The sequence below is a fragment of the Heterocephalus glaber genome, unplaced genomic scaffold (genome assembly GCF_053883595.1).
Source record: "Heterocephalus glaber isolate CG9 unplaced genomic scaffold, H.glaber_assembly_v1.0 deba00001523, whole genome shotgun sequence".
In the NCBI taxonomy this organism is placed as follows: Eukaryota; Metazoa; Chordata; class Mammalia; order Rodentia; family Bathyergidae; genus Heterocephalus; species Heterocephalus glaber.
The window spans coordinates 14,110,083-14,133,098 of record NW_028258327.1 but is presented as its reverse complement, the minus strand read 5'-3'; the positions used below and the strand labels follow the sequence as shown (position 1 = coordinate 14,133,098).

The window sequence follows — 23,016 nt, the reverse complement described above, 5'->3', positions numbered from 1 at the left end:
ATTGACCCCTCTGTAAATGAAGTGCAAGAAATCTTGATAATTTTTCCTGGGTCTTTACCTCTTAATTGATCTTTGTTCATTGCTTTCAATAGTAACAAGGGAACAGAAGTCATAAAAACAGTCAAAATTGAAATGAGTAACAATCAGGCTTTTGCAGATAGAACCAACAAATCTGAAAAGCAAGATCTTGATAGTGTTCTCTCTTTTACACTATTACTTGGATCAGTTGGTTAAAACTGTTAATGATCATCGTGGATCAATGTCTTTTCCTGTAACTAATTTACTGCATTGGTGGATTAGTACAGATGTTTTTTGGATGGCTCTGCATCATTCCACCAGATTGCTTGTCTGAATCAAATTTGCTTCAATTCATCACCAACAAAGCAAGGAATAAAATAATCAACATTTACTCTGTCATTGGGTACACTGGGACTGAAAATAGAACAACTAAATGCCTATCAATTCAAAGATTATCTCCTACCTTTCTCAATACTAAACCCATCAGCTGAGTCAGTGCGTGAACTGGTGTGCATGGTCATGGCTATTAGTGTGGAGGCACTGGACCTGGGGAAAAGCTCATGTACTCGAAAGATATGGACCCACATTTTTATTATTACCATCATCATTAGTACCATTTCACATTATGTATATTCAACTCTACATGAATAATGCATGAAATTACCATCCATTGGCTTTTCATTCCCTAAAATTCTGCTTATTGATTTCTTCAACTTAAATGAAATTTTCCTGAAATTCTTGTCTTCACAATACTATTTCTTTAATAACACTAACAGAAATGAACATGATGATTTGCTACATTAGAATTAATTAATGATTCATGGATCAAAACCTGTTTGTACAGTGGAACCAAATAATTCAGATAACAGGCCTTGCTCACAGAACGATTAGCAAAAAACATTTCTTGATTAAATTCATATTAGAAACCTTTACAGATGTGTTCATTTATATTCTTAGCATAGCAATTCTTATATGTATGTTATTTGTACTATAATCATTTAGTATCTCCAGAAAAGGCAACAGGATTCAAAATTTATTTACCTAACATTGTACCCTGGAAAAAAAGGACATATTTTACTTAAATCTCTGCAATGAACTTGATTTTTTTGTATTTTTCTTCCTAGAAATAAAGAGTAAGTGGCCCGGTTAGTTGCATTTTAAAACAGATTTTCTGTATACAGCTAAACAAACTTATTATTTTAAAAAGGAAAATGTTATTTCTTCATAAATATTATTTTAGTGGATGCAATTCAGTTTACTCCATTCTCCACTTAATAAAATGATAATAGCCAAATGAAAGATCTTCTATCAAAAGCAACACATATTATAAGAGCTACTTTACACAATTCCATCATTATGGACTATTCCAGGGTAATGATCTGGGAGTTTGTCAAAAGAAGAGGCTTAAATATAGCAAGTTACAAATTTAAGTCTTCAAATTACAGAGCTATAAAACCTTTCTCACTAGAAAATCTTAAAACAGCATTTCTTAATCATGTAGAAATTTCTAGATTAGAATTTCCAAGAAGATGAAAAACTTAAGTTCAAAACTCAAAGTCAAAAATTGATAACTTTGTATTGGACATTCTGCTGTCATCAATGCACTGCCTTTTATGATTTACTAAATCCCATATTGGATATTAAAAGCAAAACATTACTATTGGTCACTTACTAACGCACCACAAGAAACAAGTTTGATACTATTTCGAGGAAGAAAAATTATAGATATGATTAAAATTTTCACAGCTTTTAATTCTTGGCTAATGCACAAAAGTGAAAGCCTTAGCTGAACTCATACATACATAAAATAAATATTTTCCTTCAACATAACAGGATGAAATTCAATTATTTCAGGGATGAACAGTTGTGCTAGTCTGCATGGGCCACATGGGCAATATACCGCAGACTTAAGTAAACAGAAATTTATTTTCTTATAGCTCCCAAATCCAGGTCCAGAAGAGTTCAATTTTTGGTGACATTTCTCTACAAGGCTATTATGTAGCTGTTTTCTGCTATGTGCCCAGAGGACCTCTCCTTACTCTGTGTGAAAGAGTGGGATAAAGGGTGATAGGGTACCTCTCTAGTGGCTCTTCTTAAAGGTCACTAACTCTATCAGATCAGTGGCCCACCACATGACTTCATTTAGCTTTACCTCCTAATAGACTTTGTCTCCAAAGACTTACATTAGGGGTTAGTAATACAATATATCTATTTTAGAGAGGATATAAGTCCATCCATAGCAGTACATTTCAGTTAGAGCACAAATTAACTCTTGCTTTCCAGATAGCTATTTGTCATTATTAAAAAAAACAGCAATTCTGAGATTAAAGCATTTATGAAATGATAGTTATCAAAATGAAAAGTACAAGAGGATGCTGAAAACATCTAGGTTTCTTTCAAATGTCTACAAAGAACCATTCCAGTGAAGAGTATGAGGATCAACTTGTCACCTTAACCACAGCATAAGCATAAACAGTTCATTACAAATAGTTACAGTATCAGAAAAAGTTACATTTTTAAGAGAAAATGTTTTACTGAACTATAAAAGTAAGGCCATTTAAATTTGTTTTAAAAGAGTTTCATCTTCATTTTTTCCCCCCATTAAGTTTATTGGTACATTTTAGGTATAAAATACAGTTACATTCATCATTGGGATCTTGTACCATTACATGAGTCTCTTGGTTCTTATTTTTTTTCCACTTCCCTTGCCCTCCCTTCACCCCGTCCACCCTTCCCTATTTGCAAAGACCTTGTTTCCATTTTTTTCCTCTTCTCATATTTTTTCCTTTCCCTTTTTTCCCTTCCCCTACCCTCCCAATTCCCCTGCTCTTTTAGACCTTTGCTTCCTGTTACACAATATCAGTTATACAGTTTTTAAATTACAATATTAAGATCTAGGAGACATTACCACAGATTTTACAGAATTTAAAAGGATATAGAAAGCATATTACAAAAATCTTTTTTGAAATAAATTTGACAACTTCTAAGAAATACCTTGGAAGACAAATTAATGAAACTAACTCTGGAGAAAATATAAAATTTGAATAGCACCTATTAAAGAAAGTATATTCCTAGCTTGAAAACGTACCTATATGACAACAGCAGGCCCATAAACATTTTAACTGATAAATTATATCAAACAATTAAAGCAGAAAAAAGAAGGAACACTTCTCCCCTCATTTTAGGAACTTGACATTGTGCTAATCCTAAAACTGGATAAAGATAATAGAAGAAAAAAGTATGAACATAGATAGAAATTTGTTTAACAAAACAATTATTAGAAGTCAGATCTGGCAGGATGTAGAAAGTGGTTTGGTTATAGGGATGCCAGTGTTGGTTCAGCATTGGAAGATCCACCCTCAAAAGTCATCATTTAAACAGAGGAAAGGAAAAAGCCATATGATCCTGTCACTAGTTGGAGAAAAAGTATTGGACTAAATTCTACAGCTGTTCATGGTAAAAGCTATCAGGAGACTAGAAATAGAACAGAATCTTCTCAACAGATCAAAGACACGTACACCATATTTCCAGCGAGAACGCCTTATATAAATGGAGAAGATACAATGCTTTCTCCTTAAGGTGGGGAACAAGGGCAGATATGCTTAGTCTTTATCTGTCCATTAAACTTTGAAACCTAGTCCCCACTAAAATAGTCTGGCAATAAAATGACACAACTAGGATAGGACTGGCGAGGTAGAAGTAAAATCTTTATATGTAGATGAAATGATCATCTACAGAGAAAATACTAAGAAATCTCTAGGAGCCCCTAGAACTTGTACTTGATTTAGCAGGATTAGAAAACACAAGGTATATATAAAAATTCAGGTCTGTGTATACTTGCTCTCAATGAAGAATTGGATTTTGAAATTTAAAAGTTATGCAGGAGTATAAAGGACCTAGAAAAGTTAAAAACAAAAACAGTGTTGGAAGACGTTTAGTACCTAATTTTAAGACTTCTTCTAAAGCTACAGTAATCAAGGCAGTGTTGGTGCAAGGAAAGACATATAGATCATTTGAATAAAACAGAGAATCTAGAAATAGAACCACACATATATGGTCCACTGAGTTTTGAAAGATTATTTAACATTAGCATTTTATAGAATATAAACTCAATTCAAGAGCCGAGGAAGAGATAGTGTTTTCAGTAAACGGCACTAGAACACCTGGTATCTGTATATAAAAAATTAACCTCAACCCTTTATTTCCATACATGAAAATAACTGAAGGGATCTATGAACCTAAATAAGAAAGCCTAAAAGCATAAAACTTTAAGAAGAAATTATAAGGGAAAATGTTTATGAATTTAGGGTAGGCAAGAACTACCTAGGATACAAAAGACACGATGTATAAAAGAAAAAAAATTGATAAATGAGATTTCATCAAAATTTAGAACTTTAATGGAAAAAATGGAAATAAACTCTTTGTAAATAGGGAAGGGTGGAGGGTGTGAAGGGAGGGCTAGGAATGGGGAAAAAATAAGAGCCAAGATGCATTATGTAAAGGTACGATTCCCAATGAGAAATGTAATTGTGTTGTATACCTACAATGAACCAATAAAAGAATTTAATAAAAAAAATTTAGAACTTTAAATGACATCATTAAAATGCAAAGTAGTCCTTAAACTGACCATATTTATAATGCATATAACCTATGACCAGAATATATAAAGAATTCTTAGAGCTCATTAATAGACAACCCAATTAAAAAGTAGACATAAGAAGATGATAAATAGCCAGTATAGCACAAGGAATGGTGTGCAACTCTAGAATCAGAAAAATACTAATCAGTACACTAATAAGATTGAATTATACACTCATTAGGGAGATGAAGTCAAAAGTTTTAAAAGCCTTGTCATGACTTTTTCTTTTTGTTGGATTCTCCCCATTTGTGTTTAATTTGTCACACCCAATGGATTCATTCTGCTGGGTTTCCTGGAGTTGTGATCCTCTTTGTCTTTTCCTAGGGTATTGTCTAAAATTTTTTGGAGTGCCGGTTTGATATTCATGAAATTCCTGAGGTGCTCTTTATTATGAAAGTATCTTATTTCTCTATCAATTTTGAAAGATAGTTTTGCAGCGTACATCAATTTGGGTTGGAGGCTCTTTTCCTTTAGGGCTTGAAATACATCACTCCAAGCTCTTCTTGTCCTGAGGGCTTGCATTGAGAAGTCTGCTGTGATTCTGATGGGCTTTCCTTTGTATGTGATTTGTTTCTTTTCTCTCACTGCTTGTAGAATTTTGTTCTTCTGTTGGATTTCTGGAATCCTAACTATTATATGCCTATGTGTAGATTTTTTTTGATTAAGGCTAGCTGGAGTCCTATATGCCTCACTTATCTGTATGTCAAGTTCTTTTCCCCTCTTTGGGAAGTTTTCTGCCATGACTTCGGTGAACAGTTTTTTTATGTCATCTGCACTTTCTCCTGTTTCTTTATTGACTCCAATCAGTCTTATGTTATTCTTCTTTGCATCGTCTACCAGCTGCTGGATTGATTTCTCATGTTCCCTTACAATTTTAAAGCAATTTTTCTTTTCCTGGTCACTAATTGCAATCTTATCTTCTATATGTGAAATTCTATCCTCACATTGCTTAATTCTGTTGCACAGACTTTCGATGGAGTTTTTAATCTCTTGGAAATCTGCTTGTATCTGTTTTATGGATTCCATTTGTTTCCTATGTTGAGATTCCATCATATTCCTCTGATCCTCTATTTTTTTATCTGTGTCCTCTCTAGATTTATTAATCATGTCTTGCACCATGAGCAAAATCTTTGCTGTTATCTGAGTAATTATTTCTGCTTTCATTTTTCCCAGATCCTCTTTTGTTGCCAGTTCAGAGAGTCCAGGTGGTTGAGCATCAGATTGTTCCATCTCGTTTCCCTCTGGGGTTGCTGTAGGTGATCTGGAAGTCTGTTTTTGAGGCTTTTTTATGTGTTTTCTCATTTCCACGGGGTGGCGGGGGGGGCTTCTGGCGCCCATGCAGCTCCCCTTCTCTGCTCTAGGAGCTTGGGATGGCAGCGGGGGAGCTTCCTTGCGGATTCTGGGACCGGCTGAGCTTCTCTGCCCTAGGAGCCTGGGATAGAGGCGGAGGAGCTTCCTTCTGGGTTCTCTCATCTTCATTTTTAATTCAGAATGACTCAGTAGATTTCAGGGATTCATGGATGTAAGAGCTGAAAGGAACCCTAGAGATGGTGTTTCAAAATCTTTGCTTTAGAAAGTCATGTGTCAATGACTGAATAGATAATTAAAAGATTGATTTGGTTCCCGTAACTCCTGACTCATAGCACACTGCTGTGGTATATTACCATACCAAGAGGAATGGTAAGATCTGAGAACTCAGAGAGATACTGGGACCAGAGAGCAAGGAATGGAATATACAGTGAATGCAATTTCTTTACATGTACTACAGGAAAAGAAATATTTCCATTAATCCCCCTCAAAATACTCCCCCTCACTTCAAACACACTTATCCAGTTCTTCTTAGCACTTTCTAAAGCAGTTGTGGAAGTTCTATTTTGTGTCCTTAGTTGCTCTTTTATGGCTGCCTCTGTGTTTTGAATTGATTCAAAGCATTTACCTTTCATGGTCATTTTGACTTTGAGGAAGAATCAGAAGTCACATGATGCCAAATCCAGTAATATAGTAATGATAATGCATTGTAATGTTTCTATGAGCCTGCCTTTCTGTGGATAGCACCCAGCAGCAGCATGTAGCATGGTTTTTATCACAGTAATAAAGGCAATGTGTCTTTTATTGCAATCATTTTTTAAACTTAAACACTCACTGTATATTCAGATAACAGCTTTTATGATGAATGCTACAAAAATGTGAGATGCTTGCTATAGAATGATATGACAGAAAGAAGTACTTTTCTTCCATACTTTCATTATAAATTTAGGATGTGAAGATGTTGTGTAAGCAGGTAGAATTTTACATGTAAAGTGATCAACACATACTAAACACTCACGAGGTCCTACTTATTTGTATTTCTGTCGAAACTGTTGGATTTGCCCTAATTAAAAAATTTAATAAAGCAGTATCTAAACTATCTTCTTCACAAATACATGTTTTAATTACTGGTAGTCACTGAAGAAAAATGTAAATGAATCAATAAACAATATTTTAAAATTAATGGTACTGAAAATACTTAAGTATCAAAGAATTAAATTTCACAGTTAAAAACTTCTTTTTGTTAACCAAAGCACATAAAGTATTAAAATATCATGCCTTGTGGCATAAATTAGTAGGATCAAATCCAGATCTTTCAATTTATAAAATAACTAGAAACTTAACAAAAATGTGTGCTTTGAACAGTTTACTAACAAAAGAATCTCATTCCTTTTCCTTTTTCTAGTTTTTTTTTTCTTTCTTTAAAAAATGGAGTCTCACTGAGTTTTGCAGGCTGGCCTTGAACTCCAGGCTCAAGTCATCTTCCTACTTCAGTTTCCCAAGTACTGAGACTACAGATGGGAGCCACTGAACATGAATCAATTAATTCTGCTGAAGATGACATAGATATGCTTTTATATGTATGTTTTAGCAGCATTCACACTTTCTATAAAATAATTTGATTTTGTGATTACATCTTTCACTTAGTGATGTTAAAAATTACACTGTATCTTGTTTTACTCTATAGAGATTAACAAATTTATTATTACTTTATATCATCAATAAGTGATCTCACGCAAGAAAATATATTTTAATGTCATTTACTTAAAATATAAATCAAGCTTATAAATTCCCATGAAATATAAAAACATACAAACTTAAATGGAATTAATTTATTTTATTAAAATGAAATATAATGTGATGTGTATCCATTTTAAATAATTGAAGAGATGATCTGGGTTAATTTATGAGAAAAACAGTCACAGTTTGAGCCATAGTAATTCATGTAAGTGAAGCTATTTCTGACAAATAAAATAAATGAATTTTGGTATTGCCCTTTATGTATAATCTCACTTGTGAATGTTATATCATATAACTCTAGAGTTATACTTCATTTGGAACATTACACAAACACTACAAATCAAAGTAAAAGGAACACAAACAAATCTTTATTTTGGCTGAGAAGTCAGATCTCGGCAATAAAAAATGTAAGAAAATTAGTCAAGTTGAAATGTGCAGGGCTATTTTTAAAGTTTCTTGAAGAATGTCAAGAAATTTTAACCTCAGCATAAATTCTGTTTACCAATGTTATTCCCAGAAATTATATTTTTTATTAACATACTTAGGAAATAATACTTTTTAGTCAGTGCCCTTTTAACTTAGTTGTTCTTATTACTAATTATTTGATCAGAGTGCAAATTCCTATACAATGGATAATGAAGCTAAATTTTAAAGACAGATATCCACTGTATAATTACATCAATACTTTTAATAATTTTGAGGTAAGCAGTATACTTGATGGCAGTAATCTGGGTAATCATTATATAATTTACTGTGCAGCCCTGTAAAAATCATGCATTCTATCTGTTATGGTTTGGGTCTCGAATGTTTCCCAAAAGCCATGTACTGGGGTCTTGCTTGCCAGCTGATGTTCTTTTGCAAGGTGAGTGAATCATAAGGCTGCCAACTTCATTGGTAGATTAATCCACTAATAAACTGATAATCCAGTGACATTATTGAAAGGTGATGGAAACATAGGAGGTGGGGTCTAGTTGAAGGGACTGGGTCACGGGGCCATAACTTTGGGGATGATACCTTCTTCCTGCCTGCTGCCCCTCTCTGGTCCTCTGGCTCTTTTTCTCTCTGCTTCCTGGCTGCCCTGAGGTGAGCAGCTTTCGTCTGCCACACCCTTCCACCATGATATATATATTACCAGAAGACTAAAAGTAATGGAGTCAGTTTGCTGTGGACTGGAGCCATAAGCCAAAATAATCCTTCCCTCCTTTCTTATTACCAGTTTTCTTTTTTATTTTACAGTGACAGAAAACTGACTAATACACTAACCCTCAATTCTTTATCTGCACAATGGTATCAGTAGTTGTCTTAACTTCATAAACCTACTCTACATCATTTATCCATATTCAACAAAATTGGTGATTAAGGCAAAAATATATTTTTTTCTGAGATAAACTTTTTATCTTTGAGGAGAAACAGATTTCTATACTACAGTTGCAGATTCTCTGATGCTCTCTCATATTTTCAAGAAATGTCTTCTTCATCTTCACTCTTTTTTTTTTTTCAAGGAAATAATGATTGGCAGAAGAATGTTTTCTTTTTTAATAAAATTCTCTAAGCAGCACATCAAATGTACTTTGGAAGATGCATAAAAGTTAAAGCTCAAATAGTGTCAATTATGTCAATTGAAGGTTCTAAAACATCTAATTTCTCCCTATCAGAAAGGTCTGATTTCCTAAAAATAAACTCTCCCACAAGCCCTTTTCACAAGTTTTTATTCATCCAGTTTATAACATTGCCTTTCTCTAAAAACACCCTGAACTTTGTCCTGCTGAATTTTTGCATAATTTAACAATCTGTAATGAATATTGTCATATGGTGGTCATATTTTCCTTGATAAAAGACAGAAGAAATAATGCATCCGGCTGCTAAAGTGGTCGTCAGAAAGACCTCAGTTCTCTGCCCCTTTAGGATTTCTATTTTGCTTTTTCTTTCTTTTTTCTTTTTGTCTGAAAGAACACCTTAACTCTTAGGGAAACCTGCAGCCAGTGTCTAGACAACACAGAAGTGTAGAACTCATTCCAATTTAGGATAACTTGAGCGTTCATTACAGGTAAACAACTCCCCATGGGGGTGGTTAAAGATTATAATGAGGTTACAACACGGGTAAACTTCCCCTCTGCTCAGTTTTGTTTCCTTCTCTTTTGTCTAATGATGTTGACCCCACTTCCTAATACAATTTCGGTAAACTAAACTCTATGTATTTGCTTCTTGAGAGGCCCAATTTAAGAAACTATTTTTATCCTCTTTCAAAGAGTTTTCCTCCTGATAGCTTCCATATGATTTCTAAAGCATTACAGCAGCAATTAATCCCATTAAAAAGTATAAAATATGTGCATATATTAGCTGTTCATACTTTTCAATAATAGTGGACTACACAGTAATATAGCTTATACTGTATTATTTCTTCATCCATTTATTATGGATATAAGATAAAGTCTTATGTACTGTGTCCCTTAGTTGCCTAGGGACTACATGAGTTCCAATAAGTTTAATTACTCAGTTTTGACACTCTTTTAAGGTATGTTTTACATTTAAAAGTAACAGATATAATAGATGTTCAGTAAATAACCTCAGATTTTACAATATTCAGAGTCAAATAGTATGATACTATTTCAAGAGAAAATTCAGGTTTAAAGAGTTGAAGTAACTTGTCTAAATTGATGTAATTTTCATCTAATATCAAATCACATGCTTTTTCCAACACTGCCTCAATGGTTTTACTCTTGCATAATTATTTATTTTTTCTTTTGTATAACTAGTTTTCCCCTAGGTCTTAATTCCACAACATCCGTGGTACAGTTTGTGTGCAAAATTAAATGTGTCAGTCATAATCATGACACAGTTGCTGAACTGAAGGATAATTGCTAAATCCCCTAAATCTGTTTGGGAAGATGGCTTATTTTTATAATTTTGTATTATCTTTACTAACAAAGTTAAGAATTGTTTAACTGCTAAATAATGTCAGAGTGACTGAAAGTGTTACAGAAAGAGACAACAATTTTCAGGTAATCTCCTTTCATAACTTTCTTACATCTGGAGACCATTTTTGTAGTAAAGCACTTGGACTGTAGAAGGAACACAGTGGCAATTATAATGTTATAACTGGAGAGAAACGGTGCTTCTCTTAAATTCCTACAGTATGACTTACTTGTCCTTCATCTGGCAAAACCATATCCATTCTGAAACTCTAGATTTACCGGCACTTTTTTTTCATAAAAACTCCCCCCTCTCCACAGACAGAATGAATCATTCTTTCTTGAATGTTTCTGTATTTTGCTCTTAATGTTTTACAGTATGTATTACATTACAGTCATGTGTACTATCATTATAGGTGTAAGTGTATATTGCTACAGTATGGACTCAGAAAAAGAGAACCATTCTTTAGCTTTCAATCCTTAGCATCTTTCAGTGTTTCACACAGTACATACTTAGTAGGGTTGAGTGAATTGATTTTTAAAAAGTAACATTTAGTCTAGTGCAATGGCACACTGAGGCAGGAGGATGAATTGCTCCCAGGAGTTAGAGACCAGTCAATGTAATACAGCAAAACCATCTATAAAAATAAAACAAAACAAACAAAAATAGGAGCATTTACTAGTACTTAAAAATAATTATCAATGCTATATTATTCAATACAGTCTTCTAATGTAAGAATGAGGATCATGCTGTCATAAATGAAATATGTATGATTTACCCATCACTTACATATTTTAAAAAATGCTCCAATGTACATAAGCTTAATGTCTTTGACTTCAGCCTCAATAAACCAATATAACTCCTAAAACAATGACAAAATATAATGCATGTTTTAGCCAATTTATGTATTTTATATGTTGTAGGTAAGTAAATATGAAAAATATAGGACTACTCATATATATACTTCTTTATATAAATTTCATCCTAAATCTAGAATTATCAATTTAAATAAGAAGCCTAGTCTTAAGATAACTGGTGACTAGATAATAGTCCTATTTTTTACTGATCAAAGTTAATTTCCCTCTTCCCTAATGATATAACATGTAATTGCTAATTTTGTGCTCATTCTTTTCTTCCACTGTTCAAAAGTTGAAGATATCAGTGTTTTTTTCCTGGATAGATTCCCAAAAACTTATATAAAAGAAGACTAATCTACTTGCATTTTGCTATTCCCTGAAATATCATTTTTGTAATAATAAATTGTTTTCAATGTTTTGTCTAAGATCATCTGATACAATAGGATAATACAGGAGGATAGTATTTTATCCATTTTCTACTCATGTAGAACTTTAGTAACCCAACCTGAAAGCATATCCACATAGTGGCACATCAGGAGCTTGAATTTTAAGGCCAATGTCCTTGCTCCTACCCTGAGCAAGGGACAAAAGGTTTTTGATGGACTCTACTTACACAAGCCTTGGTCAGAGTCTTGGGTTCAGGCTGGAAGCTTAACACAAAGGAAACTGCACAGTGCACATACCACCTTCCAGCACTGGTCAATTATTTTCCATCCTTAGTTTCTACTCTTTCCCGGAAACATGAAAATTCCCTTAATAAACCTTTTTATAACAAGGGACTTCTGATGACCAAATAACCAGGTTTAAATTCACTATCAAAGTGAGTGCAGCATAAGCTAGGGTGGAAGCAAAGTTATTTACTTAAGGGAGAACGGGAATTTCAAGGATTATTATAGGCTTTATTGGATAGTTATGAATTTGCAACACTTTAAAGTCATCTTTTCTTTATAAAGAACACAAATTTTGGCAATTAGGGGCAAGTAGTTTGCAAACAAAAGGAAAAGAATTAAAAAAATACACTATCATTTCTCTTTGTGAAAAAAATTTTTAAATTGCCACAATATACTATTTTATACTATCACAGGCATTTCTCTTGAAAGTAAAAAAAGATAACTGTGAAACTGTAGGTTTTAGCATTTGATGTACAGTTGAAGATAAGCAGTCATGAATTAATGTTTTAATATAAAAGTATATACCCAGTTTATAAACCTTTATGTTTATTCTTTTAATAAACTTATTGTATTTATTTTTATTTATTCTTTTTCTTAATGTATCACTTACAAACTACAAGATTCACTCATGTGAAGCACACAATTCAATATTTTTAGCATATTTTGCAAAGGTGCATAACTATCAAATTTTTCACATTTAAATTACCTTCCCCCAAAATAAACAATCAAACAGAAAAAAAGTCCCCCAAAAGAACCAATTCTAGTTTGTAATAAAACAATATTCAAAATGTTTCATCTAACTATTGTACTGAGAAATATTTGATACAATAATTTATGAAAATACTATGACCTAGTGAACACATGCAAACTTGAAAAATTAAATGACACTTAACAAGAAAAGAAATCCCAAAATTGGCCAATTTGGCAAACTTCTTGTGGTAGCAACTCAATATCCTGAAATCACAGTAAAAAAGTAAGTAAAATATTATATTATTAGAAATAAAAACTGTTATTCTACCTCAACAAAATTCCTAAAAGTTCCTAGTTCTAATGTCAAAATCATAAGCCTGTAATGATTCAAACACACTCTATAAGTTAATAATGACAAATTTCAATATAAAGCACCATTAGTGAAAATACGTACGACGAGGTATTTTTAAAAGATACTAAATTGTATTGTAAATATCAAAGACTAAATGAAAAATTCAAAATACCAATTAAATCAGCTACTTCTTTTGTCCAATTATTGAAGATTTAAGTTTCTATGTTTTATGTATGATATCTGTTCTTACATAGGTGATCTGATTTGAAATAGCCTTTTAAATAAAATGACAGAATAAGAATTTAGAATTAAGAACCAGTTAATCTGTTCAGAATGAGAAGCATATGCAGTTTTCCTTATGAAGATAGAATTTAAATAGGTGATACTTTGTTAAAAGTTACATTAAAAATTGGCATAAGAACAGTCTGTGTCCACGAATTTGGGATGGATCATACTGGTTTATTTTAGAGAGTGGCCAAAAATCACGAGGAGCTCGTGATACACCTGTCACGATGTACACACAACTTCCATACTCTAGTGTAGGTCCAATTTTACTAATGACAATAAAATACTTGGCTACTTCTACTACATAGGATCATTCTTCAACTATAATTTTTCAGAAGATTGAGAAAGTCTCCAATTTCTGACATTTCCTTCAGTAATAAGATTTTTCTGAAGGTTTAGAAAGTTTTCAATTTCTGTTATTTCCTTCCCAATATGTACTTTCCATAACAGACTTGTCATAACAAAGAATGGCCAAGGAAGGAGTGTTCTAGTAAGAGAATAAATAATGACACTTTTAGGCTAAACTACCTGTTCACAATTATTTTCATTCCTTTTGAATCATGCCAAGCATTTATTCAAATATTATAGACACACATATAATCACAAATCTATTGATAAAATTCTCATGCAAATTTAAATGCCCACTTATGATATATTACAAAGATCATACTCTATGTTATAAAAAATTAGTTAATGTTATGTTTAGGTACCACACAGTTTTCTTAAAAATTGTGTAGATTCTGATCACTAGCATACACCACACACAAAAGATAAACATCTGAGAGATATCCTTCACCCCATTTTGACTGATATTTTTACTTTCCTCGTCTCGATCTTTCAACAGAGTTGTTTAACATTCATACATTGGTCCTAACAAGTTTATAATTTATCCTTTTTCACTTCTCCTGCTACTTTTCTGGAGATTTTAGTGAATATTTCGTGGTTTAAAAGACAACAGAAAAAATAAGAAAAAGTTAAATGTGTAATTAATCAACTAGTTGGGGAAACAGTTACGTGTAGCAGTGTTAATTAAATATTCAAGCAAGACACCTCACTTGTGAGTCACACACTATTCTTTCAGTAAAGACAAACAAAAAGCATACCTGCTTGACCAGTGGTCACACTGACAGCCGCAAAGAGCCTCTGGGATCGGCTTAAGTCAGAAACTCCATTTACAGCTTCAACTTCAAAGGTATAATTAGCGTGGGCCAGCAGGTCCATGACAGTGACATAATTATCCTCTAATCCAGTTTGCTGCGGCATGTATCCAATGTTACTCCCACAAGGAACACATTCGCCCTGTTCCCAACTGCACCGTTTACACAATATTCTGTAGGTGACATCATTCCTTCCCCCATTGTCTGCAGGAGGACTCCATTCCAAACTGACTGTGGTTTGGTTGATGTTGAAAATGAGGTTCTGAGGTGCAGATGGAGGCCCTTTAGGAATAAAAAATAAATCAACAAACAAACAAAAATTGTAAAAGGGTATATCATCAAGATGAACAACAGGATCTATGTGGAATAGAGAGCTAGTGGCCCAATTACCAAAGAGAAAACTATCTCAAATGCTTTCTTTCCCATAAATATTTCATTACCTTTACCAGAGAAGCTGTATAAAAGCCTCCTTGAATTTACTTGGCAAGAGACTTTATTTATTTTCCATTTAATATGTCAAAATGAAAACAGAGTAACAACTGTCTTGGTACTTTTGCCACAGTCTTTAGCTATTTTTCTTCCAAGCAATTAAAAAAGAACAGTTAAGGCACCAAAAACACAGTGGTACAGTTGTTTAAAAACAGTTTTCCTTTTAACCATATAACAGAGAATACATTTATTCATTCTTAATGTACTCAAGAATGATTTATACTAATGTGTGGGATTGGCTTTGAATTTGAGCCTTTCAAATATTCATTAATTGAAGCACCAAGATGTGAGATTTACTCTATTTAGCAATGGAATTTTAATTCAGAAAACACTGCTTTTTAGTCACATTTCACATACATGCAAGACTAACAATTTTTAATTTTATAATTTCTACTAAGTACATATGAAAAATATTAAAATATAGCATGGTGACATGAAAATTATACTGCAAATAATGTAAGATATGCCTATTGTAAATTATTGCCTATCCTTGTCTATTTATGGAAAAATTTAAGAGTAGTTGAGGATAATTAAAAATATATTCATGGAGTCAATATGTATTTTAATGATATGAAATGGACAAATGAATGGAAGGGCTCCCAAAATCTTTCACATTATGAACTTACTTGTGCATGCAACATATGGTGGGTCAGATGGAGCCCTGTAGTACCCATCCTCACATTCACATCTGGAGGAGCCTTCTCTCTCAGAAAAACTGTGGGTTGGACAACGAGAGCACTGAAGATCCTGTGAGGAAGATTTGTAGAATCCACGACCACAGGCTGCATATGCAAAGGAAAGTGAAAATAGAAACATGAGACTAATAGGCCTTTTAACAAATCAGGAATATTTAGCAAAGAATAAAATATATAAAAAACAACTTTCATGATAAAATATTTGTTTTAGTGTGCATCAGTAGCTTCACATTATGATGTTTCAAAACAAAATAGTAGAAACAAAATGATACAGCAAACCAGCAGCTCCTCTTGGCATCAGTCCAAAGTTTAAAATCCAAAACTGAACACTAGCATCATCTATTTAGATAAAAATCTTAGAATGCTTACTTCGGATATTTAAGTCAATTTTAACTTTGTTTCCAAAAATAATTAACTTGGGGGCCGGGGATTTAGCTCAGTGGTTTCGCCACCTGCTTCGCAAGTGCAAGGACCCGAGTTTGATCCCCGGCACCAAAAAAAAAAAAAAAAAAAAAAAATTAACTTGTATGTTGTTCTCCATGAACACAAAGTTATGTTTTCTCAATCTAATGTAGCAATGAATTAAGTTTTCAGTTATTTGGTCAATGTTGAAAAATACTGATATAACTTTAATTACCAGATTAGTACAATAATGATGTAAAAACCTTCACCTGAATATGACAGAAATACCTTTCCCCAAATTATCAGGAACTTCAAGATATGCTTTAACCAACTTAAATTATAATGCAGGTTGCGTTCCATTATAAGAACTTTTGTTACTAAAAATGAAGCCCTATGAATAGCAAATCTCTGTAACACCAGAAACCAGGAGAAAGGCACCAGCTGTACGCAGGCTGTAACCCTGCTTCTCCACGCTGATGCGAGCCCAGCAACTGCTCTCTGAAATGCAGGGGGTACGGATGTTTCTCTCATCTCCTACTGTAGTTCCTCTTACTCGTGTACGTTTTATTAAATTAGGTCACCATTTAACATCCTTTACATAATTATATTTATCTTTAATTAAAATTTAGCTAGGTAAATTTTCATCAGGTCAACAGTTTTATTAAATGAAGGTATATTTATTACACGAATATCTTTTTAAGTTTTGGTAAAGCACTAATTTAGTAACATTTCATAAATCATACCTGAAAAGAATAGTGAATATTTAACATGAGTTTTAAATTTTAAAATATTATTTGAAATTTTAATCTTCTTTATTGGGCATTATTCAGAAATTTAGTTACATTTTCACTGATGAGGAGTTGGAAGTGGGTACAGTACTATCATAAGGAGATGATGTGGTTTCCAGAAAAATGTTGAACCCTATTCTTTATTTTTGTTCACATTCTGAATGTTTCATGCATAATTTGAATATATTAGAGATCAAAGTGATCATTTGATCTGCAAGAAAGTAACAGTAGTTTACATGAACAAGATAGTTGTCATATATACTTAGAAACTTAATTAAAAGATGTGCTATACTGTGATAGACAGATGGATGTTAGAACTACAATCATTTCACTGTAAATGCATGAACCATTCCTTCAGAAGCAAGTCTGCTAAATTGCCTTTTGTTGGCATTTCTGTTCATATGAGTAGAAAGCAGACATAAACACATTAGGCAAATAAACACGATGCATCATCACATGCTCTCAGTAGCAGTTACTGCAAATCTGAGGTCCAGAAAAACTAATGATTTTAAAAAAAAACAATATAACAACAATATAACACATACAGATATGATCTGAAGGCTAATACTGAGAGAATAAAGAATTTAGCTTAATGTATCTCAGGATGAAAAAATTCTTTATTCTTTATCCACTGTATCTTGCTTTATGCATACCAATATTCAAAGATCAAACATACGATCCCATAAAACAGAGAAGGCAATGCTTTACTCACAGCTCGAAACATTGAGGCTTGGACAGTGTTAAAAAAATAGATGAGAGAGAGAGAGGTACAGAAAGAGAGGGAGACACACCCACGCACACACACACTGAGAGTGAAGAGGTGGGTACTGATAAATTTGTTGTATGCTACTGTGTGTGTATTTACTGACTTTTTACAGGGAATGTTGAGGAGTAGGAAGAAAGAGAATTGCTATAGAAACATAATTTGACCTTTACTGGGTAGGCTTCCAGAATTAAAGGTAACAAACTGAAACTTTCCAGTGAAATCCCTCAGAAATATTTCTTCCACTTCACATTTTACATAAGGGCCAGGGATTTAGCTCAGTGGCACTGCACCTGCCTCACAAGCACAAGATCCTGAGTTGGATCCCCGGTCCAAACAAAACAAAACAAAACAACAAAAACAAAGAAAAACTAAATAAAAGTGAATTCTCATTTCTCCCTACAAATTAGGAAGTCCATTTCTTATCCAACTTACATGATTCCTAGAGTGCATATATAATACTTAATGCTGAGAAATTTAAAACTCTTATTGCTCAACTTTCAAATTAAAATAAATTCTGTTTTCCTTTTAACAGATGAGAAGACAGATTTGAAGGAAAAGTAACCTGAGTTCTTCAAATAACTCCACTTGTCTAGGTTGAAACTGGATTTAGAACATAAGACCACTGACACTAAGCCATATGCTATTCACTGCAGAATGAACCAAAGTTTGGCTCTTATTTAATGGGTCCCAAGTAATTTTCAATGGCTCTTTAATATCCTTTTTCATTCACTTCTCTAAATTTAAAACTATTACTTTAATTTAGAAAACCATGAAATAATATCCTAGCACACCTTAACAAGATATATTAAATAGATATTCTCAATTTCACTATGACACTTGGCACTGGTTGTGCCCACAAAATTATGCAGTATATGTACAACTATCATTAAACAGAGAAAAGCAATAACAGAAAAGTCTTAATTTTTTTCTTTAAAGTACTACTCTGTTACATTTAATAATGAAAATTATAAGTTGTAACAAGTCAGTTTTCATTTAATCTAAGGAAACTATCAATTTAGAGTTATTAAAAGTAAGTACAAAATCTTCAGAGCCAGGATGTTAGGAGTACAGCCAAAAACATGTGAAGATAAGAACTCTTTCTTAGGGTAATTGTGAGCAATTGGTGGTAAAAAGCCTGAGAAGGAAGTAATAAATAGCAGAAACTGTGATTAAAATACCTACATGAAAAAACTAGAATTGACACTCAATAAGAGCAACCAGGGTGAAGTTTCATGCCCGAGGGTCATATACACATAGGAGAATTAGATTAAATCTCCAATAATTTTCAAAAAGACTTAATGGAAATCAAAACAATTCTTCCTGTCTATAAATGCAGCTGCTTTTCCAGAAGTACTATAAAAAGTCTATATAGGTAAATGTTTTCCAAAACCTCAAAGATAAATTCCCTCTACACATAACCATGACGTATACAAGAAAAACTTTCTAGGAATTGTGCATCACCAGCTTTACAAATCTTTCCTCTTTTGCTTTATTCTCAATAGCACTTGATTTCAAAGCAAAATTTATGTAACATGTACATGGTAGTAAAGTTAATTACAGTAAGAGGCAGACCAATTTTATCTTCCTACTTTTTGATGTTTTTCTTTTTATCTAAATATTGTTTTTAAAGTAATCTTATACTATATTGATAAAGGTTGGGGATATGTAAAATTTGCTTCAAATATTTAATTGCTTTTATAACAATAATCTCACACTTATTATTTTAATAATGGTACTTTTTGGTTATCACAGAGCCCTAAGATAGATTATTTTGACTGTTCTTTCAGTCCTTAGGGCTTCAAAGATTAAAATAAGTTCATTATCCTAGAGTCATGAACTATATTGTTCTTTAAATAGAAAACCACAAAAAGAATCTAAAAAAATATATGAAACTCTGTATACTAGACAATAACAATAGTAAATATAGTTAACATATCTACTAAATTACAGTATGCTATAATATCTGCTGTATCAACTGTAACAAAAGTAATTTATTAATGTTTTAAATAGTCTATTGTACAAATATAAAAACTGTTTCAAATAACATTTGGGATTTAAATTATGTAAAAATACTAAAAGCAATAATGTTTCCCATTTATAAATTAACTACCTTAGAATAATAATACAGCACCAAAATTCTGACTACAAAGATATTTAAATAGATAAGAAAGTAGATACTAAATCCTTGCATTCTCAATTAAACTCTCCTAACAATTCCATGGTGGTTTTCAATGGATACCAAGTATTAAAGCACTGAGATACTTGTCCTCTGAATTTGAGGCACAATCATGCTGCTGTAACAACTCTGTACACTCAGTGTCTAAATCTAAATAAGGAGCTAAATGGAGTTCTGTGTCTCTTCTTCCTGACAGAGGGTGCAGGAACCCAGACTCCTCTGGTGTTTTTGTTTTATGATCTATAGGGGTAAGATTTGGAGAAATCTCATCTGATTATTATTTCTAAAGATCCTCTCCCCACAATCTTGTTGCCCTAGGAAATCTACGTAACTCTAAAGGTTTTTCACAGACAAAAAAGATTTCCTGGTCCTTAATGGTTAATTTTTATGCAAATTTTGAACTCTCAGGCATACCTGACATTATTCTGGATATTAAGCCATTGATACTCCAAATCTTAGTTGGCTTTTCTCCGTAGCTGCATATTAGGAAAGCTTTGAAAGACGTTAACATTATTGCCTTGACCTAACATAATCATTGAATTCTGGCCTTTTCTATATTTTCAAAGTTTTCCACGTGTTCACAGGGGTACCAAGTCTTTTTTGTGTGTGTGTGATAGGGTTATACTATGTTGAGGCAGGCTAGTCTTCAACTCCTGACATCAAATGATCTTACTGCCGGGGATGTAGCTCAATGCCTGTGCCTGCCTCCCAAGCACAAGGTCCTGAGTTTGATCTCTCCTCCCCCATGTACCAGGAAACAAAACCTGATCTTATTGCCTCAGCCTCCTCAACTTTCAAAACATTGGGATTACAGGCACATCATGCCATCATGTTTGGCCAGCTCTTTTCTTAAAACTATTAATGTTTCTGAAGAATGAATGATAATAAAATATCCCCACTATTAGTTTGCGATATAAAATGTTATCAAACAATTTAATAAATTATAACTTTAAGAGTAGTAATAATGCAAATATTAAATTAATAAAGCAATAAAATTAGAGACTCTAAATACAAGTTTATCTACAGAAGATATAAAAATGATCAATAAGCACATAAACTCTAACTCTAAACATATTAGCCATTAGGGATATGCAAATCAAAACTGCAATGAGACACCATTCACATCCAGTAGCATGGCTATAATGTAAAAAAGAATAATAAATGTTGAAGAGAAGAAAGGAATTAGAAACTCTGCTGGGCTGGGGATTTAGCTCAGTGGTTCCGCCGCCTGCCTCGCAAGCACAAGGTCCCAAGTTCGATCCCCGGTACCAAAAAAAAAAAAAAAAAAAGAAAAGAAAAAAAAAAACTCTGCTGGTAATGTAAAATAGGGTAACCACTTTGAAAAAGTCTGGTAATTCCTCAAAGGGCTAAGCATTACTACCAAAATATCCAAAAATTTTATTTGTAGATATAAACCCAAGAGAAATAAAATATCTGTCACACAAAAGCTGAGATATGAATATTCATAGCAGAATTAATTAAAAGACCCAACAAGTAAAATCAACCCAAAGATCCTAATGAATAAATGCAATGAAATTATTCACCAATTCAAAAAGATATATATATATGTATATATATATACACATACCACAGATAAATCCTGATAACATACCATATGAAAGAATTCAATCATAAAAGACAACGTACTTTATAATTCAGTTTATATAAAATATTTCAAATAGGGTAACCTATATAGATAGAATATAGATTAGTATTTGTTGGAGCACGGAGAACAAGGAGAAATGGCAAGTATCTGAGTAGGTGCAGGATTTATTTTTGGGGTGATGTCAGCTTTCTAAAATTGATTTGTAATAATGGTTGTACAGGGCTGGGGATTTAGCTCAGTGGTTGTGCCGCCTGCTGCGCAAGCACAAGGAACTGAGTTCGATCCCCAGTACCAAAAAAAAAAAAAATACAATAATGGTTGTACAGTTCTATAACTAAATTAAAAGCCATTTAATTGTATACGTCAATGGCCCAATTGTAAGGTATGTGAATTATATATATTCACATATATATATAATATATATATATATATAAGTCCTTGGGCTTGCGGGGCAGGTGGCAGCACCGAGGTAAATCCTGGGCCCGGGAATTTTATTTTAATACAGCAGCTAAAACAAAATTTTTAATAATGTAACTTCAGATCTGAATGTTTATTAACACTACAAAAAACGGCAAATTGTATCTGCTTAAATTTAGTATTCAAACACATTTACTCTGTATTCATTTACTCGTATAAAGATGTATTTAAGTGTGAGAAATTATGAACTATTTAACAAAATGAAAACATTTAGCAGTATACTGTTTTTACCTATGTGTTAATTTAATGTATATTTTCAGTGTTTCATAAATAATAGCTCATGTTTTATGTGACAGGTAGTAATTTTATAATGGAAATGAAACAGTTTTATACTCCTATTTATGAAAGATTTTGGATGCACTACATAAAAATTGTTGTGATTGAACATCTCTTAAACACTTCTATTTTTCTCCATGTCATTTCGATAGGGGAGGGTTGGTTTTCCTCCTCTACCCCACTCCCACCTGCACCTGCACCATGAGCTAATTGAATACAACTCAAATCAGCTTTGTCAGGTCTTACTCTGTTTCCAGACCTGTGATTTCAAGCACAACTGAACATTTTCTGAAGGAATTATGTATGTCTGTGTGTAAAATATGAGGCTTTGCAGATGTTTCCGGCCACAGTTATACAGCTGCAAAGAGTTTATTAATTATGAACTATAAGTGGATTGTTCTGTAATTGGAATTTTCTGGGCTTTAATATCACTGTAGAATCTACATACATACATAGTTGAGGAGACTAATGAATGCTGTTATTTTATTTATTGCAGATGGATATTTTACTGAATTCAGGCAAAGCCAGTCTGTTTCCATAGGAGCTTTCAAATATTTGTGTCATGTTAATATCTATGCTTTTCTAAGCAAAGGGGAAAGCACAGCTTGTAGAAACAGTACTCCCACTGCTCAAACTGCTGACCTCATTTGGGATGGACAGATCCAGAATTTGTATTTTAATCCTATTGACAGTGCCTCGGTGGGAATAATT

The 23,016-nt window shown here is 32.9% G+C and overlaps 1 protein-coding gene across 7 annotated transcripts in view; it reads right to left on the bottom strand.

Annotated features, from left to right (window-relative positions):
* Epha7 (EPH receptor A7) overlaps positions 1 to 23,016 on the bottom strand; it is a 187,669-nt gene that overhangs the window by 107,862 nt on the left and 56,791 nt on the right. For all 7 annotated transcript variants that reach the window (XM_021240719.2, XM_021240718.2, XM_021240715.2 and 4 more), the window contains exons 4-5: positions 15,746 to 15,901; positions 14,577 to 14,912 (exon numbers count right to left, since the gene is read on the bottom strand). In XM_021240719.2, the coding sequence (XP_021096378.1) occupies positions 14,577 to 14,912; positions 15,746 to 15,901 (492 nt within the window). The remainder of the gene's footprint in view (positions 1 to 14,576; positions 14,913 to 15,745; positions 15,902 to 23,016) is intronic.